The sequence below is a fragment of the Notamacropus eugenii genome, chromosome 2 (assembly GCF_028372415.1).
Source record: "Notamacropus eugenii isolate mMacEug1 chromosome 2, mMacEug1.pri_v2, whole genome shotgun sequence".
Lineage (NCBI taxonomy): Eukaryota > Metazoa > Chordata > Mammalia > Diprotodontia > Macropodidae > Notamacropus > Notamacropus eugenii.
In genome coordinates, this window is record NC_092873.1 from 36,120,350 (window position 1) to 36,138,896 (window position 18,547).

The 18,547-nt window shown below is 49.7% G+C and overlaps 1 protein-coding gene across 2 annotated transcripts; it reads right to left on the reverse strand.

The window, feature by feature from the left end:
* Positions 1-836: 836 nt before the first annotated feature.
* Positions 837-2,980, reverse strand: TLCD1 (TLC domain containing 1). 2 transcript variants are annotated; one of them, XM_072639802.1, is made up of 5 exons: positions 2,882-2,980; positions 2,488-2,698; positions 2,168-2,250; positions 1,994-2,076; positions 837-1,339 (listed from the first exon to the last, which is right to left on the reverse strand). In XM_072639802.1, exons 2-5 carry the CDS (start codon positions 2,679-2,681, stop codon positions 956-958), a joined length of 744 nt encoding a protein of 247 aa, XP_072495903.1. In that variant the 5' UTR covers positions 2,682-2,698; positions 2,882-2,980; the 3' UTR covers positions 837-955. The 2 variants fall into 2 exon arrangements, with proteins under 2 accessions (XP_072495903.1, XP_072495904.1); XM_072639803.1 differs by lacking the exon at positions 2,882-2,980 and having other exon boundaries at positions 2,488-2,711.
* Positions 2,981-18,547: the final 15,567 nt, after the last annotated feature.

Sequence of the window (18,547 nt, forward strand, 5' to 3'; positions counted from 1 at the left end):
CGCGCCAGGGTGGAAAGAGGGTCAAGGGGGTCTTGTGTTCATTGGTCATCTTGTCTGTGGGTGGTGACTAGCCTTCCTTGTAGGACACGCAGCCTCCCTACACCAGTGAAGGGTCTGGGCACAATCGTGCTGTTCTCTTCACTTTGTGGCCTCACAAGTTGTCTGCTATCCCACAGGCTACAGCTACCATACTGTGATGGCTTAAACAGTATCCTCTCAGTGCCTGACAACTGTTTACTCCCAGGAGTGTGACAGTGGGGGAAGGGAAGAACCATAGCTACTCTCCAGTCCAGAGGGAGAAAAGAGAGTAGGAGTCTTGGGCCAGAGCCAAGGGAAAGAGAGAGCCAAGCTTTCAGGCCTAGAGCAGGGGGAGGCTTTTGCCCTACTTAGGGCTTTAACTTCCCATGGCCCTAGCTAGAGCTCCTTGAAATCCTGTGGGCTTCAGTTCTATGTTCTGCCCATCTCTGCGAATGTGGGGAGGAGAAATCAAGACCACCCCTCTGGTGGTACAAGGTTAACTGTTCCTTTATGTTCCCAAGGAAGAAAGTACAACTACTGATCTCTAGCTTCCAAGCAAGAGGCTGAGTAATTTGGTGGTAACAGGGTAGTAAAATCCGTATTCCTTGAATGCCTTGTTAGGAGTTCTATACAAAACAAAATTAGCTCTGTGTGAGTTACAGAGCATTTTACATGATCCTTGTTCATGACAGGTCTTGCTTCACAAGGCCTTACCTTTGTTCTGCCAAGGAACAAGGAATCTTCCCCAGCCTACCACACCCAAAGGAGCTTTCTAATGCAATTACTGACTCCCCTTGACCATAGAAAGGATTTCCAAATTAGTGTGCTTCTGGATTTTTTGGTTTGTTTTTTAGCGCTTCAATAGTACATCTAAGTTGGTAGAGATACAGGGCTGCACAGATAAAGCAAGTCCCCAGAGTTACCAAAGAGAACTCCCTTATTCAGTCAGGAACTTGTCTTTGTTGTGATGAAGGGAAGCTCTCTCTGGGCAGAAGTCTGAGCGCAGGAGACGGGAGAAGTAAATGAGGATCATCACATCCACCAGCAGCAGGATGGCCAGCAGGAAGGCTCCCTCTGTCCTCTGCCCCAGGTACCGCAGGAAGAAGTTGGTAAGGTAGGCCTGGGGGGCCAGGCGGAAGAGGAAGTACATAACCAGGTTGAGGTATTTGTTGACCCGGTAGAAAAAGCACCCTTCATTGTTACTGAGCTTCATCATCATTCTCATAGTAAGGAAGATGTTGCTGACCTCCACAAATAGGGTCATGACCCCACCTGCCACGAAGCTGCCCTTAAAGATGCCTGAGAGGAAGGCAGCGATGGCCTACAGAGGATGGCAACAGAAAGTCTGGGCTCAGCAAACTACAACCTAACTTAAAATGTGGATTTCTTTTTTAAATGTAAAAACATTCAGCTCAGGTGATTCAAAAGGTAGTAGGCCTCCGATCTGAAGAGATCAATAGAGCTGGTTGGTTTCCTTCGTAATCCTAATTATTTTGTACTTAAAAATATGATATGGAAATCCTTACTTCACTGCAGACTGACCTGTGCACAGCATGTTGCAGAAGGGGAGCATCTGTCTTACCTACTGACTTGTACTCATCTCTGGGGCCGGTTGACCCAGTCAGACTGCCACAGTGGGCAAGGCAGACATGTGGAAACATGCACTTACCCCCTCCCACGCTGTTCTGAGATACCTTTTTAAGGGGGCAGGACCGCACAGAAAATGTGTCAAAACGAGTAAGAGTCTCTTCCTTCATGCAGCTGGCCCTACCATACCAAGTCCTAGAGCCACTTCCAAGTGGAAGTGGTTTGTAGAATGGGGGGGAGGGGGGATGAAAGGCCCCGGGAGTGGCTCTGGCGTCTGGAACTTCGTGTTCCCGCCACAGATGGAATCCTATCCCACCTTTCGGAGGGGGTTAGGGCTGCACTGGATAAGTGCTGACTCCGGGTTCCTACCGTCTCCAGCCTCACTCACCAAGACATGATGGACTAGATATTCCCAAGACGCCTGGGCCTGCTTGCTCACCACGATGTCCACTGCGTCGTGGATAAAATAGCCTTGAAAGAGAGAGACACGAGGGGTCTTAGGGTCGTTCACACACCTGCATCCCCACCCTGGGGGACTCCGGAGGGCCTGGCCTGCACTTACCCGTTGAGTAGCAGACGAGCAGGTAGCCAGAGGCAGACGAAGCAGTCTCCAGCTCCACCAACATCTCCGGGGTCTGCCAGACGCTGAGGGCCAAGGGCCATATGGGGAGATTCCTCGTCACTCCACCGCCTGGGGGCCTGGCTCCCAAGTGGGGGGGGGGGGCGCCCACCGGAGGCTGGCCCTCCTGATTGGCTGAGGAGGAAGGGACTGGGCGGGGCCTGGCCCGACATCCCGGTACCTCTAGCGTCCCAGGTGAGAGCTCCCCCTCACCCGCTCCCCCTCCCCTGGGGCAGCTTCGGCCCGCGCCCCCACCCACTCACCAGAGCAGCGCCCAGAGGCCGGACACGATGGAGTGGGCGAAGGAGACCAGCAAGTTGTGCCAGCGCCAGGTGCGCAGGGGGTCGCCCCGCACGTGGGCCGGCATGGGCAGGCGGCGCAGCAGCAGCAGCGCGGCCCGAAAACTCAGCGTGGTGCTCAGCAGCAGCAGCAGCGCGAGGGGCGCGGGCACCGGCATGGGGGCGGGCGCCGAGGCTGTTGGGGCGACCTCCGGGGCCGTCAGCGGCCGCCCCGCCCTGCCAGCCCCGCGCCCCCCCGCCCGCAGGGGAACCCCGGCCGCCCCCCACCCCCGCCCGCGGGAACCACCAACTTTTCCAAGTTGGGCGCAGGAGGTCCGGGGGAGGGCGACTGCCTCCCGCCCCGTCCAGGAGGGCTCACCTGCCGGGCTCCGGGAGTCGGGGAGCCGCGCGTCGGCCGGGGGTGGCTACCGGCGCCTGGGGACGGAGCGTGCGGGAGCAGGAGCGAGAGCGGCCGCCGCCTGCGGTGGGAAGCTTGTGAGCGGCGGAGGGGCCGGCCGGACTTTTTCCGGCTTCCCTCCGCCCGCCCCCCGCCCCTGCCCCCTCCCCCAGTCTCATTAACCCGCCGCGTCCCCGGGCGGGTCCCCTCCCGCCCCCAGCCCGACGCCACCCCCCGGGGTGGGAAGGGGCCGGCGCTCCCCGGGCCTGGGGCAGGGGCGGCCTCCCCGGCCCTAGGGGTGACCTTCGCGTTCCGCCGGCCTGCCCAGCGCCGTCCCGCCCCGTCGGACCCCATGGCCCGTTCCGGTTCGCCCTTCCTCCTCGGGGCGCCCCGCCCCCTCCCTCCCCCTGCCCCGCACGTGTCCCGGGACCCAGACGTCCGGAGCAGCTGCCGCGCGCAGCCGCCAGGGGGCGGTGTGGCCGCACGGAGGAGCCCGGGCCGCCGGGCCCCGCGGGGGTTCCCCGGCCAGGCCCGCGGGGAGGCCTCGCTGGACGCGCAGCTCTCCGGTCTGTAAAGGGAAAGGGCCACCCGGGGCCGACTCCGGGGCGGTCTGAGAGACCACGGGAGGGGGCTCAGAGGGTCAGAGCCCCCGGCGGCCGCCCCCGGCCCGGCCCGGCCCCCTCCCCAAACTGCGGGGTGCGCTCCCCATGGGGGGCTGCTCCGGGCAGGCTCTGGGAGGGAAGTGTGCGCGCACAGACACACAGACACACACCACACACACACACAGACACACACCACACACCACACACACACAGACACACACCCGCACAGACACACGGACACACACCACACACACGCACGGACACACACCACACACACGCACAGACACACACCACACACGCGCAGACACACAGACACACACCACACACACGCACAGACACACAGACACACACCACACACGCACAGACACACACCACACACACGCACAGACACACAAACACACACCACACACGCACAGACACACACCACACACACGCACAGACACACAGACACACACCACACACACGCAGACACACACACCACATACACCCGCACAGACACACAGACACACACCACACACACGCACAGACACACAGACACACACCACACACACGCAGACACACAGACACACACCACACACACGCAGACACACACCACACACACTCACAGACACACAGACACACACCACACACACGCACAGACACACACCACACACACACAGACACACACCACACACGCACAGACACACACCACACACACGCACAGACACACAGACACACACCACACACACGCAGACACACAGACACACACCACACACATGCAGACACACACCACACACACACGCACAGACACACAGACACACACCACACATACATAGACACACACCACACATGCACAGACACACACCACACACACGCACAGACACACAGACACACCACACACACGCAGACACACACCACACACACTCACAGACACACAGACACACACCACACACACGCACAGACACACACCACACACACACAGACACACACCACACACGCACAGACACACACCACACACACGCACAGACACACAGACACACACCACACACACGCAGACACACAGACACACACCACACACATGCAGACACACACCACACACACACGCACAGACACACAGACACACACCACACATACACAGACACACACCACACACACGCACAGACACACAGACACACACCACACACACGCAGACACACAGACACACACCACACACATGCAGACACACACCACACACACACGCACAGACACACAGACACACACCACACACACGCAGACACACAGACACACACCACACACATGCAGACACACACCACACACACACGCACAGACACACAGACACACACGCACAGACACACACCACACACACGCACAGACACACACCACACACACGCACAGACACACACCACACACGCACAGACACACACCGCAGACACACAGACACACAGACACACACCACACACACGCAGACACACACCACACACACGCACAGACACACAGACACACACCACACACATGCAGACACAGACACACACCACACACACGCAGACACACACCACACACACGCACAGACACACACCACACACACGCACAGACACACACCACACACACAGAGACACACACCACACACACGCAGACACACACCACACACACGCACAGACACACAGACACACACCACACACACGCAGACACACAGACACACACCACACACATGCAGACACACACCACACACACACGCACAGACACACAGACACACACCACACACACGCAGACACACACACCACATACACCCGCACAGACACACAGACACACACCACACACACGCACAGACACAGACACACACACACCACACACGCACAGACACACAGACACACACCACACACACACAGACACACACCACACACACGCACAGACACACACCACACACACGCAGACACACAGACACACACCCGCACAGACACACGGACACACACCACACACACGCACAGACACACACCACACACACACACAGACACACACCACACACGCACAGACACACAGACACACACCACACACCCGCACAGACACACGGACACACACCACACACACGCACAGACACACAGACACACACCACACACACAGACACACACACGCACAGACACACAGACACACACCACACACGCACAGACACACACCACACACACACACAGACACACACCACACACGCACAGACACACAGACACACACCACACACCCGCACAGACACACAGACACACACCACACACACGCACAGACACAGACACACAGACACACACCACACACACGCACAGACACACACCACACACACGCACAGACACACAGACACACACCACACACACGCAGACACACACACCACATACACCTGCACAGACACACGGACACACACCACACACACGCACAGACACACACCACACACCACACACATGCAGACACACACACCACACACCCACACAGACACACAGACACACACCACACACACGCAGACACACATACCACATACACCCGCACAGACACACGGACACACACCACACACACGCACAGACACATAGACACACACCACACACACACACAGAGACACACACCACACACGCACAGACACCACACACACACACAGACACACACCACACACACACAGACACACACCACACACGCACAGACACACAGACACACACCACACACACGCAGACACACACACCACATACACCCGCACAGACACACACACCACACACCCGCACAGACACACACCACACACCCGCACAGACACACAGACACACACCACACACCCACACAGACACACACCACACACACGCACAGACACACACACCACATACACCCGCACAGACACACAGACACACACCACACACCCGAACAGACACACAGACACACACCACACACACGCAGACACACACACCACACACCCGCACAGACACACGGACACACACCACACACACGCACAGACACACACCACACACACACATACAGACACATACCACACACCACACACGCACAGACACACAGACACACACGCACAGACACACACCACACACACATGCACAGACACACAGACACACACCACACACACACATTCTGTGCACATACACACCACACACATACACACCACACACATACACACCACACACATACACACCACACACATATACACCACACACACACACATTCTGCACACACACACACCACACACACATTCTGCGCACACACACACACCACATACACACATTCTGCACACATACACACCACACACACACATTCTGCACACGTACACACCACACACATACACACCACACACATTCTGTACACATACACACCACACACATACACACCACACACACATTCTGCACACATACACCACACACATTCTGCACACATACACACCACACACACTCATTCTGCACACATACACACCACACACACACATTCTGCATACACACCACACACATACATACCACACACATTCTGCACACATACACACCACACACACATTCTGCACACATACACCACACACACACATTCTGCACACACACACACCACACACACACATTCTGCACACATACACACCACACACATACATACCACACACATTCTGCACACATACACACCACACACACACGTTCTGCATACATACACACCACACACATACATACCACACACATTCTGCACACATACACACCACACACACATTCTGCACACATACACCACACACACACATTCTGCACACACACACACCACACACACACATTCTGCACACATACACCACACACACACATTCTGCACACACACACACATTCTGCACACATACACACCACACACATACATACCACACACATTCTGCACACATACACACCTCACACATACACACCACACACACACATTCTGCACACATACACACCACACACATACATACCACACACATTCTGCACACATACACACCACACACATACACACCACACACACACATTCTGCACACATACACACCACACACACATTCTGCACACATACACACCACACACACACATTCTGCACACATACACACCACACACATGCACACCACACACACACATTCTGCACACACACACACCACACACACACATTCTGCACACATACACACCACACACATACATACCACACACATTCTGCACACATACACACCACACACATACACACCACACACACACATTCTGCACACATACACACCACACACACACATTCTGCATACATACACACCACACACATACATACCACACACATTCTGCACACATACACACCACACACACACACACACCACACATACACACCACACACATTCTGCACACATACACACCACACGCACACACACCACATACACACATTCTGCACACATACACACCACACACATACATACCACACACATTCTGCACACATACACACCACACACATACACACCACACACACATTCTGCACACATACATACCACACACACACATTCTGCACACATACACACCACACACATACATACCACACACATTCTGCACACATACACACCACACACATACACACCACACACATACACACCACACACACTCATTCTGCACACATACACACCACGCACACACACACCACACATACATTCTGCACACACACACCACACACACACATTCTGCACACATACACACCACACACATACATACCACACACATTCTGCACACATACACACCACACACATACACACCACACACACATTCTGCACACATACACACCACACACACATTCTGCACACATACACACCACACACACACATTCTGCACACATACACACCACACACACACATTCTGCACACATACATACCACACACACATTCTGCACACATACACACCACACACATACACACCACACACATACACACCACACACACATTCTGCACACATACACTGCACACACACACACCACACACACACATTCTGCACACATACACACCACACACATACATACCACACACATTCTGCACACATACACACCACACACATACACATCACACACACACATTCTGCACATATACACACCACACACATACACACCACACACACATTCTGCACACATACACACCACACACACACATTCTGCACACATACACACCACACACATACATACCACACACACATTCTGCACACATACACACCACACACATACACACCACACACATACACACCACACACACATTCTGCACACATACACCACACACACACATTCTGCACACACACACACCACACACACACATTCTGCACACATACACACCACACACATACATACCACACACATTCTGCACACATACACACCACACACATACACACCACACACACACATTCTGCACACATACATACCACACACATACATACCACACACACATTCTGCACACATACACACCACACACATACACACCACACACATACACACCACACACACATTCTGCACACATACACTGCACACACACACACCACACACACACATTCTGCACACATACACACCACACACATACATACCACACACATTCTGCACACATACACACCACACACATACACATCACACACACACATTCTGCACATATACACACCACACACATACACACCACACACACATTCTGCACACATACACACCACACACACACATTCTGCACACATACACACCACACACATACATACCACACACACATTCTGCACACATACACACCACACACATACACACCACACACATACACACCACACACACATTCTGCACACATACACCACACACACACATTCTGCACACACACACACCACACACACACATTCTGCACACATACACACCACACACATACATACCACACACATTCTGCACACATACACACCACACACATACACACCACACACACACATTCTGCACACATACACACCACACACACACATTCTGCATACATACACACCACACACATACACACCATGCACACACCCCCATTCTGCGCCCAGGCCCCTCCTCCCTGTCCTGAGGAAGCTAACTTCGCGGGGCTCCGGACAGTCCCATGGGGGTGAGGGGCCCGGCCTCTGCTTTTCACACCTCCAGGTGTCCCCTAGCATGAGGCAGCTAGGTGGCAGGGTGCATAGACACCAGAATCTAGGACACCCGGGTTCAGACCCAGCCTCGGGTACTAGACCTGCACTGCTGGGCAGGTCGCCTAAGCTCACAGCCCCAGCTTCCTCCTTTGAAAGTGGAATCATGATAGCACCTATCTCCTAGGAGTCTGTGAGGTGCAAAGGAGTTAACATATATAAAGTCGCACAAATAATTATTACTGGAGCCATGCGAGAGCTCCTTGAGGCCTGGGACCCTGCCTTATTCATACCCAAAGTGCCTAGTCCTGTGCCACCTTTATAGTACAGTAGGCGTTGAACCTACGAGGTTGGAGAGGTGAGAGACAAACAGGGACCACTGGACTTAGGAGAGAAGAGGGGGGTCCCCAGGCTACCTTCCCTTCTTCTAGCTCCCATGTGTCCTACATTCCCCTCCTACCCACTCAAGCCAGAGAAACTCAGGACTCCTCTAATTATCATAAATGCTCCATTATTATGAGCATTTATGGTGCCACTGAGAGACTAGAATTAGGCCCACTTCCTGTTTGAGACCGGACAGCAGCTTCCATGAGAGGCCAGGGCAAAGGGGGACCCCTCAAGGACTGAACCTTGACCATACTGGCCTGAGCTGGCACAGGTGACTTTCTGTTCTAGGCCTGTACAAATTAAGTCATAGCAACCTCCCAAGGATTAACCTGACCTATTTTGCAGTCACAAACTTTAATGAGTGAGAGTGAAATTCTTCTTTACCTTCAAAACACACATACATAGACCCCCTCCCTTGATCTGACCACTCTTTAAACTGCCTTCTCACCAAACCTGAAAAAAGACTTTATTTACACTTAATGTCTAGAACCAGGGTGGGAACCTGCTACCTGGAGGCCACATGTGGCCCTGTATATCCTCAAGGGCGGCCCTTTGACTGAATCCAAGCTTCACAGAACAAACCCTTACCCTCTAAGTCCTCAAGTGCAGCCTTTTGACCAAAGATTCCCCACCCCTCATCTAGAATGTTCCCCCTCCTCCTCCTCTCCAAAGACTGACCTTCGGGCTTCCAACTAAAACCCCACCTTCTACAGGAAACCTTCCCCAGCCCCTCAATTCTCTGCAAAGGATCTCTTATTTATCTCGTTTGTACATTTCCTTTTGTATAAGTTTCTTGAGGTCAGGGACTGTCTTTTGTCTCTTTTTGTATCGCCAGGTGACTGGAGTCTGGTCAGTGTTCGTGGTTTGATTATTTTATCGATTGATTGAAGTGACTTGCCCAGGGTCAGCTTGTACCAATGTGCCACCATAACTCTCCTTCACTAGGATCTTTTTCTGTTGTCTTTGGACGAATGGATCCATGATTTTACTAGGGCAGAAACTCTCTAATCATCTGGGGCACCGCAGTCTTAACCCCAGGAAAACTAGCTTCCCTTCTCATCATTCCTGAAATGTTGACACAACCTCACTCAAACTCTGAAGGACTTTCTTATCATGGAGCTAGATCCTTTGGGTGTTTTAAGGTTGCCTTTGATCTACTGGACACCTGACACTGAGGCCAGTCCCCTTTTTCATTCCTTCTTTTCTCTAGATTTCTGAAATAGGCACTTATCGTCCTTTCATCTCCGGTCTCTCAGATCTCCCCCTCTGCTGCCCTCTTGGCCTCCTCCCACCCCCTTAAAAGTGGGCACCGACAAAGTTTTCTCCTTTACCTGCATCTCTCATTGGTCTCATAGCCTCAGGTAGGACCCATAAGGGTAACATGTAATGGAAAGAACTCACATTCCCTGGCTGGGGTCTTGTGCTTTTTGTGTAGACCTTGGCTGAATCAGCTTGTGACTTTAGCACCCCAGGTGTTTCTCTTCTGCAACTCAAGGAGGTGGCATTTGACTAAACTGGCAGATGTCATCTTTTGTCTCAAAAATGTTATGGCTTTATGACTCGTAAATCTTTTTGACCAGTGCAATGGGTAGAATGCTGGCCTAGAATCAGGATGACCAGAGTTCAAATGCTGCTCCAGATACTTGCTATCTGATCCTCCAAAGGTTTCTTTATTTCTCAGCCTCAATTTTTTCAACTATTTGCTGGTCATCTCCATCTAGATTGTGTACAAACTTACCATGGCTAAACCTGAGCCCACCATCACTCCTCAAACCTGTTCCCCATCTCCCTTATTTTTCTGTTTCTCTTGATGGTAACACCATCCTCCCAGTTATCCTGGATCAAAAACTAGAAGCCATTTTTGACTTTTTGACCAATTAAATTTCCTCTCCATCACTCCCCTCATCCAATTAATTGCCAAATCCTGGTGAGTTCTATGTCTCCAATTTGTCCAGTAGCCCTCTCCTCCTTGTCAGCTCTTACTACCACCAGCCTTGTTCATTCTTTCCTCATTTCCCAAGTCCCTCTTATAGTTCCTCCTAACTGGACATCCTGCCCCAAGGAGTGTCTGAACTTCTCTCCCTTCTTAGCAGCCTGGCTGACCACCCCATCATTCAACCAAAATTGCCCAAAGCTACCAAAGATCTTGTAATTTTTGTTTTTCAGTAGTTCGGTCATAACCCCACAGTCATTCGAGACCAAAGCACACCAAACTTTTCTATCTTCCACTATCTCCCAAAGTCTGTCTAAGCTCATGTTCATGGCGTCCATGATACTATCCATCCATCTCATCCTCTGCCATCCCTTTTTGCCTTCAATCTTTCCCAACCTCTGGGTCTTTTCAAGTGAATCCCATCTTTTCATTGTGTGGCCAAAGTACTCAAGCTTCAGCATCAGGATCTGACCTTCCAGTGAAGAGCCTGAAGTAATTTCTTTAAGTATTCACTGATTTGATCTTCTTGCTGTCCAAGGAATTCTCAAAAGTCTTTTCCAGCACCACAATTCAAAAGTGTCGACTTTGCAGTGCTCATCTTCCTTTATATTCCAACTCTCCCAGCCATACATTGCTACTGGAAAAACCATAGCTTTGACTATAAGGACCTTTGTTGCCAAGGGATGTCTCTGCTTTTTAAGTCTGCTGTCCAGAACTGCCATAGCTTTCCTTCCGAGGAATAAAAATCTTTTAATTTCATGGCTGCAGTGATCTTTGAGCTCAAAAACATAAAATCTGACACTGCTTCCATTTCTTCTCCCTCTATTGTTCAAGAAGTGATGGGGCCAGTTGCCAAGACTTAACTTTTTTATGTTAATCTGGAAGGCAGCTTTCACATTTTCCTCTTTCACTCCCATCAAGAGGCTTTTAATTTCTCTTCATTTTTTGCCATCACAGTGGTATCATCTCCATATCTGAGATTGTTGATGTTTCTACCAGCTTTTGATTCATCCATTTAGAATGATGTACTCTGCTTCTAAGTTAAATAAATAAGGTGACAGTACACAACCTTGTCATACTCTTTTTCCAATCATAACCCAATCAGTTGTCCCATGTTCGGTCCTAACTGTTGCTTCTTGGCCCACATACAGGTTCTTCAGGAGACAAGAAAGATGATCTGATATTCCCATCTCTTAGAGGACTTGCCAGATTTGTTTTGATCCACTCAATCAAAGGCTTGTGATTGCCAAAATCTATTGGCTTTTTCTCAGTTCTCATCCTTCTTGACCTCTCTGCAGCCTTTCACATCATCTCTCTCTCCCTCTCTCCTCCTCCTCCTCTCTCTCTCTGTCTCTCCCTCTCTCTCTCTTCCTCTCTCTCCTCTCCTGCCCTCCCTCCTCTCCTGCCCTCCCTCCCCCGACTTCTTTCAAGTTCACCTGTCCCATAGGAAGCCTCTCCCAAATCCTCTCAATGCTAAGCTTGCCCTCAGTTGATTCTCTCCTATTTATCCCAATCTGTGATATACCTGCTTGTACATAGTCTTCTGTCCCATTACACTGTGACATTGGCCTCCTTTTGTATCCCCAGTGCTTAGCATGATGCCTAGCACACAGTAGGTGCCTAATAAATGCTTATTGACTGACAGCCGATTCTCCATGCCATCCTTTACATCTCTATCTGAGCAATGTTGCTAATGCATCGTTCAGATCATTTCATTGTCTACCCTCAGTGGGTCTCCTTGCACACATAAAGAGTTATGATCTTGTCATTCAAGGTCCTCCACACTGTAGCACCAACCTCCTTTTATCTCATACTATATTCCCATTCCCCAGGGCAGCTAGGTGGTAAAGTGGATAAAGCACTGGGCTTAGAATCAAGAAATGAGTTCAAATCTGGCCTCAGACACGTGCTGGCTGTGTGACCCTGGGCAAATCACTTAATCCCATTTGTGTCAGTTTCCTCATCTGTCACATGAGCTGAGGAAGGTAATGGTAAATCACTCCAGTATCTTTGCCAAGAAAACCCCAAATGGGGTCACAAAGAGTCAACATGACTGAAATGACTGGACAACAACAGGCACTGTGTTAAGCTTAACTTTACAAATACTTTATTTGACATGTTTAATATGAATGTGTACGTACAGCCTATATGGCACTTCACGCCATCTTGGGGAGGAGAGAAGGGAGGGAGGAGGAGAAAATTTAGACTCAAAATCTTATGGAAGTGAATGTTGAAAACTCAAAATAAATAAACCCCAAATATTTCATTTGAGATGCACAACAACCGTTATCCTCATTTTATAGTTGAGGAAAAAGAGGTATACAGATGTGACCCCCAAGTCATACAGCTAGTAAGTATCTAAAGCTGGATTTGAACTCAGGTCCTCCAAACTCCAGACCTAGCACTCTATCCCTTGTACCACCTTGCTGGCCAGACTTTACTTTCTCCCTTGGTCCTCTCCTTATCTCTGTGGGTGCTGTTCTTCATTTGTGAACTAGACTATTCCCACATCCATCCTCCAACTCCATCTACAGAAGTCTCTCCCTTGCTTCAAAGCCCAACAGAGATGTGGCCTCCTACAGGATGCCCTTCCTAATCTCCTGAGATAAAGTCCTGGCTAATCCATAGTAGCATTACAGCTAGACTTGGACACACACACACACACACACACACACACTCCTCAAACTCAACCTGTCTAAAGTAGCATTGTTATCTCTCCTTTCTTTCTAGGTCACCACCATCTTCTAGTCTCCCTGGATTGTAATGGGACAGTATCAATGGGTGAATAAAAAATTATTTAAGTGCCAAGCACTGTGATAAGTGTTGAGAATAACTAGAGGAAAAAGGAGATAGTCCCTGCCCTCGGGGAGCTCACTTTCTGACAGAGGAGGGTGCAGATGCAGGGCCAAAGGAAAGACCCAGAGATTCTCTGGGGACAGTGATAAGGCAGTGGTAACCTACCTTCTTTAATGTCTTTCCACTGAAAAAACCATTATCTGTTTCTAAAACATCCCATTATCCTCCTGGTTATTCATGATTCCTCCTCCTCTCTCACCGGACTCTCTGTCTCTCTGTCTCTGTCTCTCTGTCTCTCTCTGTCTCTCTCTCTCTCTCCCCCCCATCTAGCTCAGACCTTGATTCACTCATACTACTCTACTTGCCTCCTAATTGGTCTCCTTGGCTTAAGTGTCTACTCACTTCAATCCATCCTTCAATAAGCACAATTTTTTAAGACCTACTATGTACCAGGCACCATGCTAAGTGCTGTAGATGAAAAGAAAGGCAAAAGACAGTCCCTGCTTCCCTTGTCCCATAGGAAAGACAGCGTGCACACAGCCACGTACAAGCAAGACATTCATGTCTGACTCTTTGTGAACACATTTGGGGTGTTCTTGGTGGAGACACTGTGATATCTTTGTGGTTTGCCATTTGCTTTTCCAGCTCATTTTATTGATGAGGAAACTGAGGTAAGCAATGGTTAAGTGACTTGCACCGGATCACACAGTTAATGAGTGTCTGAGATCAGATTTGAACTCAGGAAGATGAAACTTCTGGACTCCAGGCCTTGTGTTCTACCCACTTGCACCATCTAGCTACCCCAAGCAAGATATAGATATATATATATATAGGTTAATTTGGAGGTAGTCAATGAAACAGTTAAAGTGATTTTCTTAAGCACAGATCTGACCATGTTATTCCTTGACTAAATACACTCTACTGGTTCCCTGTGGTCTCTGGGATAAAATGTAAACTCCTCTGTTTGGCATTTAAAGCCCTTAGAAATTTGACACTGGTCTACCTTTCCAGCCTAGTTATACATTAACACTCTCTACAGGTCAGCCAGAGCAGTTTTCCTACTAGTCCTCTGAAAGGGGTCTCCATGTTTGGAAGTTTTTACCCTTGTTCTGGTTCTCCCAGGCCATGCCTGGGATGCCTTCTCACAACATCTGCCCCCTTTGGATTCCTGATTCTGACAAGACCTTGTTCAAATATCACTTTCTACAGGAAGATTTTTCCAGATCCCTTCAGCTGGTAGTGCCCTCCCTTCCTCAGTGCCTAGTAAAAATGAGACCTAACATTTATTAAGCACCCTACTATGTGCCAGGCAGTGATTAATCCAACAATCAATAAATATTTATTAAGCACTTACTATGTACCTGGCCCTGTGCTAAGCACCAAGGATACAAAAAGAGGCAAAAAACAGGAACTTACAAACTAATGCGAAAACCATATGCAAATACATACAAAATAGGCTGTAGAGAGAGGATAAGAAAGAAATGATGAAAAGCGGGAAGGCACTGGAATGAAAAGTGATTGGGGAAGGTTTCCTGTAGTGGCTTAAAAGGGGGTGTGGGGGGGGTGGGTTCCAGTGTCAGGAGAGAGCAGCAGGCATATTCGGGAGATGTTACAAAGGTGAAATCAGCGTCCCTTGGCAACAGCTCAGGAGGTGGGTGAGAAACAGTGAGTCCAGGACAACTCCTAGGTTGTGAGCCTGGGGGACTAGGAGGATGGTATTCTCTACAGTAATAAGGAAGCTAGAATGGGGTGAGGGGTTAGGGGAAAAATAATGAGTTCTGTTTTGGACACATGGAATTTCAAATGTCTGCAAGGCAGTTGGAGATGGAGCCTGGAGGTCAGCAGAGAATTTGGGACAGGAAAGGTAGATTTGAGAATCATCTGCAAAGAGATAGTAATTAAATCCATGAGAGCTGAGATCACCAAGTGAAGTAGTATAGAGGGAGGAGAGGCAAGGGCCCAGGGCAGACCCCTGTAGGATACCTAAGGTTAGAGGGCAAGATATGGAAGAGAAGCCAGCAAAAGAAACTGAGAGAATTCAACCCTCACAACAACCCTGAGAAATAGGTGCTTTTTATCTCTATTTTACAGATGAGGAAACTGAGGCAAACAAGTTAAATCACTTGCCAGCCAACTTGTAGCTACAAGTGTCTGAAGCTGGATTTGAACTCAAGTCATCCTGACTCAAGCCAGGTGTTTTATCCGCTATCCCATTTATTCTTTTGAATTTCCTTTTGTATAAGATAAATTGTAAAGCAGCTAGGTGACATGTTGGATGCAGCATGAGATATTTGTAAAGCAGTTAGGCAGCTCGTTGGATGCAGTATCAGGAAAACTCCTCTGAGTTCAAATCTAGCCTCAGACACTTACTACCTGTGGGACCCTGGACAAGTCACTTAACCCTGTTTTCCTATGTTTCCTCCTTGATAAAATGAACTGGAGAAGGAAATGGTAAATCACCATAGTCTCTGGGTCAGAGACAACTGAAAAATAACCGCACATTTGTAAAGCACTTAGCAGTTGTTTTGGTCCTTCATTCTCGAAGAGGACTTTGATATCAGGAAGATGATGCCATGACATGCAAGTGAACTGGATTACAGTGAGGTAGGGCTGTGCAGGGTCACCAGCCTCACTTTCTCCTCTGGAGTCATCCGGGTCCAATGGCCAGATATCCATCAGGATGACTAGAGATGGCCCCCAAAGCACTTAACACAGTATCTGGAACGTAGGTGCTTAATAAATGTTTGCTCCGTTCTCCTCTATATACTCTTTACAATCCTGTATATGTACTTATCTACCTCAATGGAATGGAAGGTCCTTGAGGGTAAGGATTGTTTTTGTCTGTGTCCCCACTGTCCAACAAAGTGCCTGACACATTCACAAATGCCTGTTAACTGACTGATTGAACTCATTCCTGCCCTCGCCTCACTTTCCCTTATATTGAAGGAAGGTGTTTACATATCCTCTCCGATCCCCATTGGACGATAAGCTTCTATTTGTATCCATCTCCATCCTCCTCTTGCCTAGCCCAATGCCTTGTACATTGTGTCATGAATAGAGCTGATGGTTGACCCATGTTTCTGGAATGAATGAATGAATTCTGGAGGCAGTTTGATTCTTCCCCCTTTCCACTGGAGATGCATTAAAATCCCTTGGGGGAAAAAAAAATTTAGTTACAGTATTCACTGGGGATTGAAGTCCAGTAGACTTTGCCTTCTCATCCCCAGCTGAATCACTCCATGACCTTGGGACTTCCCCCACTCCCTCCTTGGGTAAATATGAAACTCCAACGCTCCTCCCTGTCCCAGGTAATGCTCCACCTACCCCTTGCCCTTTGCTTGAAGATAATGCCAATCACTTTATTTATATTTTGGTTCAGTCTTTACAATTCAGTTGCCCTTGTGAATTGTGTATTTTCAAGTGAGACTGTCACAGTCTCAGCGGGAACATGGGTCACTCCCTATATAAAACACCTAGTCAGGTGAGCCCTACGCAGAGATTTCAAAACAAAACTTCTAGGCAATGAACAGAATGGCTTTGCATCCAATCTGACCCAATTCAACAAATACTTACGAAGTACCTGCTGTATGCTAAGACACTGTCAAATACTGGGAATGAAAAGACAATAAACCATCTTCCCCTCCTCACAAGAGGGTGCCAGGACTGGAATCAGGAAGACCTGAGTTCAGATTCAGCCTCAGACACTTACTAGCTGTGGGACCCTGGATGAGTCACTTCACCTTGTTTGCCTCAGTTTCCTCCTCTGTAAAATTAGCTCATTTTCAGATGAAGTAAATGGCAAACCACTCCAATATGTTTGCCAAGAAAATCCCAAATGAGGGCACAGAGAGTTGGACAA